This window comes from Perca fluviatilis, chromosome 11 (genome assembly GCF_010015445.1).
Source record: "Perca fluviatilis chromosome 11, GENO_Pfluv_1.0, whole genome shotgun sequence".
NCBI classification, from domain to species: Eukaryota; Metazoa; Chordata; class Actinopteri; order Perciformes; family Percidae; genus Perca; species Perca fluviatilis.
This window is the reverse complement of record NC_053122.1, coordinates 27,600,781-27,611,188: the sequence shown is the minus strand read 5'-3', so window position 1 is coordinate 27,611,188 and position 10,408 is coordinate 27,600,781. Positions and strand designations below refer to the sequence as shown.

At 40.2% G+C, this 10,408-nt stretch overlaps 1 protein-coding gene across 1 annotated transcript; it reads right to left on the bottom strand.

Moving 5' to 3' along the window:
• Nucleotides 1–1,496: 1,496 nt before the first annotated feature.
• On the bottom strand, nt 1,497–9,189 carry LOC120568838 (phospholipid hydroperoxide glutathione peroxidase-like). The gene is made up of 7 exons (XM_039816560.1): nt 9,055–9,189; nt 7,702–7,796; nt 7,343–7,487; nt 7,100–7,251; nt 3,272–3,296; nt 3,090–3,149; nt 1,497–2,064 (listed from the first exon to the last, which is right to left on the bottom strand). The coding sequence occupies exons 1-7, from the start codon at nt 9,118–9,120 to the stop codon at nt 2,032–2,034; spliced, it is 576 nt and encodes a 191-aa protein (XP_039672494.1). The 5' UTR covers nt 9,121–9,189; the 3' UTR covers nt 1,497–2,031.
• Nucleotides 9,190–10,408: the final 1,219 nt, after the last annotated feature.

Genomic DNA, 10,408 nt, shown 5'->3' with positions numbered 1-10,408 from the left:
CTATTGCATTATATAAACAAAATGGACTGAGGCAGATTTACTTTGGGCAATATTAAAAACAAATAATAAAATTGTAAAGCATTACCAATGAAGGAAACATATGCCACACACACACACACACACACACACACACACACACACACACACACACACACACACACACACACACACACACACACACACACACACACACACACACACACACACACACACACACACAACACACACACAACACACAACACACACACACACACACACACACACACACACACACACACACACACACACACACACACACACACACACACACACACACACACACACACACACACACACACACACACCTTCTCATCCAATGAGTTTCCTCTATTTTCATGACTATTTACATTGTAGATTCTCACTGAAGGCATCAAAACTATGAATGTACACATGTGGAATTATGTACTTAAAAAAGTGTGAAATAACTGAAAACATGTCTTATATTCTAGTTTCTTCAAAGTAGCCACCCTTCGCATTCTCTTGATGAGGTGGTGTGTTCGGGGTCATTATCCTGTTAAAAAAATAAATGATTGTCCAACTAAACGCAAACCGGATGGGATGGGATGTCGCTGCAGGATGCTGTGGTAGCCATGCTGGTTCAGTATGCCTTCAATTTTGAATAAATCTCCAACAGTGTCACCAGCAAAGTACCCCCACACCATCACACCTCCTCCTCCATGCTTCACGGTGGGAACCAGGCATGTAGAATCCATCCGTTCACCTTTTCTGCGTCGCACAAAGACACGGCGATTGGAACCAAAGATGTCAAATTTGCAGATGAACTTATCCTCCGCAGCAGAGGTGACTCTTGGTCTTCCTTTCCTGGGGCGGTCCTCATTTGAGCCAGTTTTGTTGTAGCGCTTGATGGTTTTTGCGACTGCACTTGGGGACACATTCAAAGTTTTCGCAATTTTCCGGACTGACTGACCTTCATTTGTTAAAGTAATGATGGCTAATCGTTTCTCTTTACTTAGCTGATTGGTTCTTGCCATAATATGAAGTCTAACAGTTGTCCAATAGGGCTGTCGGCTGTGTATCAACCTGACTTCCGCACAACACAACTGATGGTCCCAACCCCATTAATAAGGGAAACATTTTTTCACTAATTAACCCTGACAAAGCACACCTGTGAAGTGAAAACCATTTCAGGTGACTAGCTCATGAAGCTCATTGAGAGAACACCAGGGGTTTGCAGCGCTATCAAAAAAGCAAAGGGTGGCTACTTTTGAGGAATCTAAAATATAAGACATGTTTTCAGTTATTTCACACTTTTTTGTTAAGTACATAATTCATGTGTGTTCATTCATAGTTTTGATGCCTTCAGTGAGAATCTACAATGTAAATGGTCATGAAAATAAAACGCATTGACTGACAAGGTGTGTCCAAACTTTTGGCCTGTACTGTATATATAAAAATATAAATAAATCATCAATGTAATAATTCACAAAGCCAGAAGGTGATCATTACTATAGCTTAAATTAATTTAATAAGTGCACGTAAATTGACAAATTAATGTCCTCGACAGCATTCATTTTCCAATTTCATCACATGGTAAGTCACGATTTACAGATACAATAATGGGCCCTTCGGCAAGTTAAGTGCAAATAATAGTTATCAGTAGCTTGTCAGAAATCTGAAATATATTGCATTCTTTGTCCATAAATGAAACAGACATTGATACATGAACAAACTTGTCACTTAACGTTCAGAAAGGACTAGATGGTATTTGCATTGGAAAGAGGAATGGCTGAGTTTGAAGTAAGATGTGAAGGGTCTCTAGTTTGCATAACTAATGAATGTCCTCTCATGTGCTCCTATGGGTCTGGCATGGGAGTGTTCTGTGGGTTAGTTGCACGCTAGGGGTCATCAGGCCTGCCTTCCCCAATGTTGGGTTTACAGACAGGCCGTCACTGGTCCAGACACACACACACCAATACCCTGAAGTCCATGGGAGAGGTCAGAAGTCAAACAAACACATAGGAGACAGTAGTATTACAGGTATGTAGGCAGGTCCTTCTCCACCACCTGCAAAGAGAAATAAGTAGAAATCTTACTATGACAGAGATTGTGTATGGGGAATGGTACCATTGCAGCACCATGGACAGAGATGGACTGTTCTCTACAAAGCTGAATTACATATGGCTAAAGTAGAAACATCTGAACTATGGATCATTAGTTACCAGTTCGACGACCCTTTTAATCCATTCTTTTTATACCGTCTCCTGTCGCTCTATATAAAAATCATCATTAGGGCTGGGTATCGTTAAAAAATGTCCGATACTGGTACCGTGAATTTGATACCGGTTCCTGAACCACACTTTTTTCAATGAAATGGATTTAAAAAAAAAAAAAAAACATGTTTTTCCCTGCTTCTCAAAATACCAGTGGAATGCTAACGGGAGGTGATGGCTAGGTAGCATCAAAATGGCGCCATAGGAGGTTCGAGTTCTAAAGCGAAGCTTACCCCCTTGGTCCTGAACAAACCCGGCACTTTTAAATTGTTTAGCCAGCGGTGGTTTTTTGCTGCCTCCAGCTTCTTTTGAAACAATTTTTCTTGCCTAGAGTAAATAAACAACATATCTTCGACGTTCTGTGTGTGTTGCGTTAGGTCACGGCAGTTTCCTGCGGCATCGCTATGACAACCAGCCACGCTAGCCTTAGGTATGAGGCGGTACTAAATCGGCAATGGAAAATGGAGGACGGGGCACCGCAGCCGAGTTGAGTAGATTAGAGCCGATACTAGCAGTGGGTAAGCGCCATTAGGTCTCGATACAATCATGCTGCATGCGTATTGGCTCGCTGAAGCTCAGGAGATTTACTCCTAGGTATTGAATGACAAGGCATTTTCGATACTCAATACTAAAGAGGCAATTCGGTCGGTGCCTAAAAAGGATCAAAGTTCTAAGCATAGTATTAGCATAGGTTGAGATTTAAAAAAGGTTTAACTAAATCTAAACAGCAGAAAGCTATTGTATGCACCAAAATCATATGAAAGTTACCACATTCACACCATGCACAGAAATATTAGAAGCACAGCGAGGGTCACTTACGCTGGGATCATCTGTTGGCCCGTATCTCTTCACCACTGCTCCTTCTCTATTTATCAGAAACTGTTATGGAATACGACATCAACAAATCAGCACCTGTATTTTTCCTTTGGTTGAGGCAACATCTGACTGAATATGAATATGCTTCTTAAAAAGGGGAAGAGACAACCGAATTAGCAAGTTACCTTTGTGAAGTTCCATTTGATGTTACTGTGGAGGAAAAAAACAAAAATATATCAGCACATCCTGTCGTTTCATCCTTCAGTCATGGAGTGCAGCCTCTTTTTAAATTGGTTACAACTGATCAATATAGTGACCAGTTTACAGGGGGACAATTATTTAATTTAACTTTCAAAGCCACTCCTGCAACATGATTTGCAATTATCCATTTGTATGCTCAGTATATGACACTCCTAATTTATGCAAAATATGGTGAAATGCACTGCTTCACGCTCAGTGAGTGTGCTGATTTTTGTGCCACCAACACCACCTATGAAGCCTGCATAGAGCGGATGTTTTATACTCTAGACAAATGCTGGTTATTCAGGGTACTTTCTTTACAACACAAATTATATTGGCATAGCAGCATGTACTGCAAGTACTAAATTGATTTAAATTCACAGAGCCGCTAGCGTAAATGCAACACTTGGAGGCCTGTACTACGAAGCAGGATCAACATGCCCTGGATTTCTTTCAGTTACCCGGCTCCACCTAACCTAACAACGCGCGCACGTTAAGAGCCGGTGTTTGCCAAGGTTATTATAGTTTTGCATTTTTCATTAGTTTTTTTTATTTCGTTTTGACTTTTGTTTTCAAATTCAGTTTAGTTTGAATTAGTTTTTAAAGCGGTTTTGCTAGTTTAGTTTTATTTTTTGAAAATGCTTAGTATTAGTTTTTGTTTTAACTCTACACACAGCCATTAATGTCTAAACCGCTGGCAACAAAGTGAGTACACCCCTATTTTAAATTAAAATAGCCCCACATCATCACATGCCCTTCACCATACCTAGAGATTGGCATGGTTTTATGTCAGTTAGCCTAATAGCTGGTTTGATTTGCATTGAGAGATGATTTTATGGAAAGTGTTTCATGCCACTCTCTAGGTATGGTGAAGGGTATGTGATGATGTGGGGGGTATGGTGAAGGGTATGTGATGATGTGGGGGTATGGTGAAGGGTATGTGATGATGTGGGGGTATGGTGAAGGGTATGTGATGATGTGGGGGTATGGTGAAGGGTATGTGATGATGTGGGAGGTATGGTGAAGGGTATGTGATGATGTGGGGGTATGGTGTAGGGTATGTGATGATGTGGGAGGTATGGTGAAGGGTATGTGATGATGTGGGGTATGGTGAGGGTATTATGATGTGGGGGTATGGTGAAGGGTATGTGATGATGTGGGGTATGGTGAAGGGTTGTGTGTGGGGGTATGGTGAAGGGTATGTGATGATGTGGGGGTATGGTGAAGGGTATGTGATGATGTGGGGGGGCTATTTTAATTCCAAAGGCCAAGGGAACTTTATCAGGATGCATAGTATCCTGGATCCATGAAATAACTGGCCTTTCAAAATAAACATCTGCCTGCCTCTATGGGAATTTAACATAGGGGTGTACTGACTTTTGTTGCCAGCGGTTTAGACATTAATGGCTGCGTGTTGAGTTATTTTGAGGGGACAGTGCATTTACACTGTTATACAAGCTGTACACTTAATACTTTACATTGTAGCAAAGTGTCATTTCTTCAGTGTTGTCCCATTAAAAGATGTAATGAAATATTTACTAAAATGTAAAAATACACTTTTGTGAGATACTGTATGTAAACAGTCTACACAAGACGCAGCATAAGTGCAAAATGTGTTAGTAACTGTGCCAGGAAAAACCCTAAATAGCCAACCGACTAAAGAAGACATACATCAACAGGTGTTTTGAACTTTGGTTCGAGTAAAGTGGCGAACTTTTTGAAGTCAGTCGACTCCCACAGTTGTGTAGCTAGACATCCCAGTATCAATACACATCTTAACCCACGCTTCCTCACGCTTTTAGTGTTCATGCATATTCACTAACCAGCAGCTATCGGGTCGCCGGTGAAAGCCCTCCTGTAGTGTTCTCTGTCCTGCGGTTGTCTCCGTCATGCTGTCTGGCCCTGGCCCCACACAGCCATGCCCTGTACCGGGGTTATATTAGCTTCTGTTTCGGGGGAAGGGGGCTTTGCCTTCTCCTTGCCCTGTCACTGCTTGTTAAGGTAAGCTAGGTTAGCCTCCTTGTGCGCGCTTCTCAAATGTACTTTCAAACTCGTGGGATTTTTCCCTTAATTGTCCACTTATTTTAGTACCTTCCACTGCGAGGCACTTGCTTTTATCAATTTGACGTGGAATGTCGGAATTTCTGGGTTCCCAGTCGGAAACTATACGTCTACGGCATAGACTGAATAAAACAGGTCGGAAATGTCAACTCTGAAAGATATGTTATTTGCTCTGTGAAAGACATTGACAAAGACGAAAACTAAGGACATTTACTCGATCATTTTATTTCATTTTAGTTAGTTTTGCAAACAGACATTACAGTTTTAGTTTAGTTATCGTTTTTTGTAATGCCTCGTTTTTATTTTTAATTTCAGTTAACGACAATGTTCCCCCCCCCCCATCTAGTTTTCGTTATGTCGTTCGTTTTCGTTAACGATAATAACCTTGGTGTTTGCACAGCACGACCAATCGCAAATCTCTACCAGAGCCGCATATTTTACATAAGGATAGCAAACTATAATTCTACATAAATGTGAAGAACACAGACACTGTTTTACAGACAAAACGCAATATAGTCACTGCTTCCTAACCCAGGAAGGAAAGCTGACCAAAAAAAAAAAAAAAAGCTGAAGAAAAACGCTGTAGATGCATAAATCACAATGCTTATCAATATCACTTCCTCAGTAAGGCACAACATCTGACCACAATTACGCTTGTGCTTTCCATAAACGGTCGTTGCTTTAGCCTATTATTTCAGTTGCAACCCTGGCAGTGGGAAGCGATCGTGAGAGAAAATAAAATATAAAAACATAACTAACCGATGTGCGCATTGGCAACACACAGCTCAAAAAGCCGATAAATAGCCTATACGCAATTCCCTCCGCTGAAAAATCTTTCATAAAAATCTCTTCCTCTCTGAGAATGGTGACACCGTCATCAACCGAGTGTTTATTGTTCAGCAGGCGGTGCTTTTACAGGTTAGGTGTTCAGCATAAGTTACCACGGGGATTTAACCCGGTAACACAGTCGTGCTACAGAAAACCCTGGGTTCAACCTGAAGTTACCTCGTTAACGCCAAATCTTGCTTCGTAGTACAGGACTCAGCTGTTGCGGTGGTTGTTGTTGTATTAAGTTGACCATGATGGCATAATCTCTTAAATTGAAACATTTTACAACCCCACCCAAAGCAAATAAGGGAAAAAAAAGGGTAAGAAAGTAATGGAAACTGAACAGGATGTGTATGACACACAGCGTTTCCTTCTGGGGTAAAAGTGAAAAAGTTAACACTTTGTTATAAAGACATTTTTTTTTTACATTTATTTTTAGCCAACATGGGTCCTATTTTTTCTAGTTTGGGCCATCAGTTATGATTACATTTTAATCACCTTATTAATTGATGAGATATGGGAGATATAGTGACTCTCAGGAATTATGGCTATAACTATGAATCTTTATTTCCCCCTTTTTTAACTATGTTGCTGCAGGCTGACATGAATATAAACACACCCCACACTTTCAGAAAACAGAAATTCATTCAACTTGTCACACATAACTTTACGTTACAATGACAGAGCACATCAACAAAGAAATGTAAGCTAACACATAATGCTAATTATTAATGGACTGAAAACAAAACTCATTCACGATATAGTGCACAGGGTAGTTATTCTAATCACCTCTCAGTGATATTCATGTTCCACTAAAAGCTTTTACTCATTTTCTGTACACAATGTCAAGAGACTTTTGTTAAGTAAACTGAAAAATGACTCACTTTCCCAGGGTTCCCTTGCCTTTGGGCTGGGCCTTCATCCACTTCCACAGAGGGTGGGCGTTGTCTCCATTCACATCAATCTTACTGAAGAGGTCAAACTCTGCGTTGTAACCTTTGGCAAACTCTTTTATCTCTGCATCAGTCCCTGGCTCCTGGATCACACGTAAAAAGTTAGAAGTTAGAAAATCGGAAATATAAGTTAGAAACATAAAGCTGTGATGTCACCCGTTAATTCTTTTTTACCTGTCCTCCAAACTGGTTGCATGGGAAGCCCATGATGCGTAAACCTTGCTCAGCGTAGGAGGCGTGCATTGCAGCTAGCTGAGTGTAGTTTACCTTGGTCTTTCCTCATTTAGAGGCCACATTTACAATGATGCACACATACCCTCTGGCAGGGCAAAAACACAACAAACAAATCAAGAGGTTGAAATGAGAAGAAAAAAAATTCTGCTTATTTGTGAAGTGTAAACATGACAAGACGACAATGGAAGAAATGTTCTACTCTACGGCTGTTCTTTCAAACTCTACGGCTGTTTTCTCAAACTCTACGAAAGTCATGCATTTATTAAGACCATATGTATACATGATGTTATTTATCGTACCTGTATTTCTCAAGGGACACATCATTGCCGTCAATATCCTTGGCAGAGAATTCGTAGATTGACTTGGCACTCTGCCAGTCTCCAACCTGAGCACACTGCATAGAGGTGAAGAATTGAAATGGTGTAGGTGAGTTGTAGTGTGTGCTTGAGGAAGACCGCTGAAGGCAGAGGTTTGTCAGGGCTTAAGTCCATGAAAGCAAACCAAAAGGGCAAAGGTAATGGGGTAGGGTAAAGCGCACATGCCAAGACAACTTAAAGTGAGGAAATTGCACTATGGCCCATTTGTTTCATCATTAATGTCCCCTCACTTTACCAGCAATGGAATTTAACTAAGTACATTTACTGAAGTACTGTAGGATTGGGACTCTTAGATAAGAGGCAAAATAAAAATACACAAGAAAATGTGGTTCATAGTGTTAAAGACTTGACTCAGATGGCATTTTGTCATCCAACAGAACTTAATCCCAATGGTGGGATGTAACTAAGTACATACTCAAGTGCTGTACATAAATACAAATTAGAGGTACAGATAGATACTTTTACTCAACTACTCCTCTAGTATTGTTACTTTTAATACTTAAAGTACATTTCCCTTATGATAGTTAACGTAACATTTTCAATGCAGGACTTTTACTTGTAACTGAGTATTTTTACAGTCTGGTATTAGCACTTTTATGTGTGAGTAAAGGATGTGAATACATTTTCCACCATTGGACTTTACAGGAGTAACGTTATCAGGAAAGACAGCACAATAAAAACAAAATGATCTGATAATGGTAAATCGTTGCTCAATTGCGGTTTTACTGCATTGTAAAAAACAACAACGAGGAAATAAAAAGGAGAAGACAACGGAGCTTTGATCTGACGTCGATTTGCATCACCTGGCTAGAAGACTATTACCACGGATAAATAAAAAGGGAAAACCCCCCAAAAATAATCTTAAAAAAAAACAAAAAAAAACTATTACCACGGATTATTATTAGCAACTTAACGCTACTGCACAGCCAGCTAACTAGCTAGCTAGCGTGACTGTTGTTGTTGTTAGCTAGCTAGCTAACAACAACAGTCACGCTTTCCGTAACTGAAAAATACCGACAAATTTGAGTTGTATTTGCGTTAAGCGTTACTGACATCCAAACGCCATTAACGTTACGCCTCGGGCTTCCACACGAAGTTAGCGTTAGTGGCTGCGTCAGCATCGGACCCATTACTCCGTCACACCGCATTTAAAAATAGAAAATCTAAATCTGACCTACATTTAGTTCAGCATACAGGCAGCAGCGGTCACACAAATGTTTCGACCACAGGACACATAAAGAGATAGACATACATTCTCGTGCTCTACACACTTACCATACTTCTCTGTACTCCTCTGCTCCCTAACAAACCTAAGAACGCTGTCGCTCTCCAGAGCCGCATGGCGGCTACGCCTTTTATATATGTCAATGGGCTACACTGATGACTGCTGTCATATGATTAGTTAACACCGCCCACTGAGGGACAGCAGCACTGCCCACTACGCACTTCTGTGTTACCACCACCCGCTTTGCCTTTTCGGTTTATTTAAATTTTATTAGCATTTTCGATTTCCACAAACATAGTAGTTATATAGAGTAATTTTGTTTTAGCTTTGGAAATTAAGCTTTTGTAATGTGTTGGTGTTACATGGCACTTGGCCTCTTGGGGGCAGCAGAAACTAGTTGTGAAAATAGATAGATAGATAGATAGATAGATAGATAGATAGATAGATAGATAGATAGATAGATAGATAGATAGATAGATAGATAGATAGACATACACGGACAGACAGACATAGATAGACAGACAGACAGACAGACAGACAGACAGACAGACAGACAGACAGATAGACATAGAGAGAGAGAGATATAGACAGACAGACAGAAATAGATAGATACATGTCACAGCAGTAGACACAAACTAAACCACACTGAACAAAGCATATTGCCAAGAATCAAAACACAAGTAGGCTACTAATACAGTAAGAGTCAATGTGATGAATCAAATAAATGGGGGTAAGGTCAAGCACACAAGTCAAGACAACTAAAGGCAAGGAAGTTGCACATTGGCACATGTGTCATCATTATTGTCCCCACCCTGAATTTACATACAAGAAGCTCTTTAGCTGCTCCACTAAGTTACTAACTGTGTCTGTCTGCTGTTTGGTGTTGAGCAGGTAGTGTGACGTGGGTTTATAGGACAATGAGAGGACAGACAGACAGACAGACAGACTTTCTTCCTTCTTATAGCAGCCTGAGTATGATGTCTGTGTGCTCACCCACTCACTGGGGAGCAACCATGTGACAGGATGACTTGGGGAATATGGCATTTTGACTACTTGCCTAAACATGTTTGTGCAATGGGAAAGAGTCCGCTGTTTTGGAACATACAGCAAAGCAAAGCTTTTAATCTTTAAGTCTTCATAGTACTGCATCGCCATAGAAACCCTCCCGACGCACTTTTTTTTACTGCTTTTCTGACGTTTCTTAGCACTTTTCAGATGTTGTCTATTTTGTTAAATGTATTTCTATGAAGCTAAATGTATTCTATTGTATTTTCTTCTTCTATGCCCTCTTAAACATGTAAGATGTCCTTGTGTAGCTAGAAATTATTATAATTAAAGGTTTTAGTGAAAAGCAGTCGTTTCATTTTTAAATATACATAACTATTTGCATAGGATAATAATGTA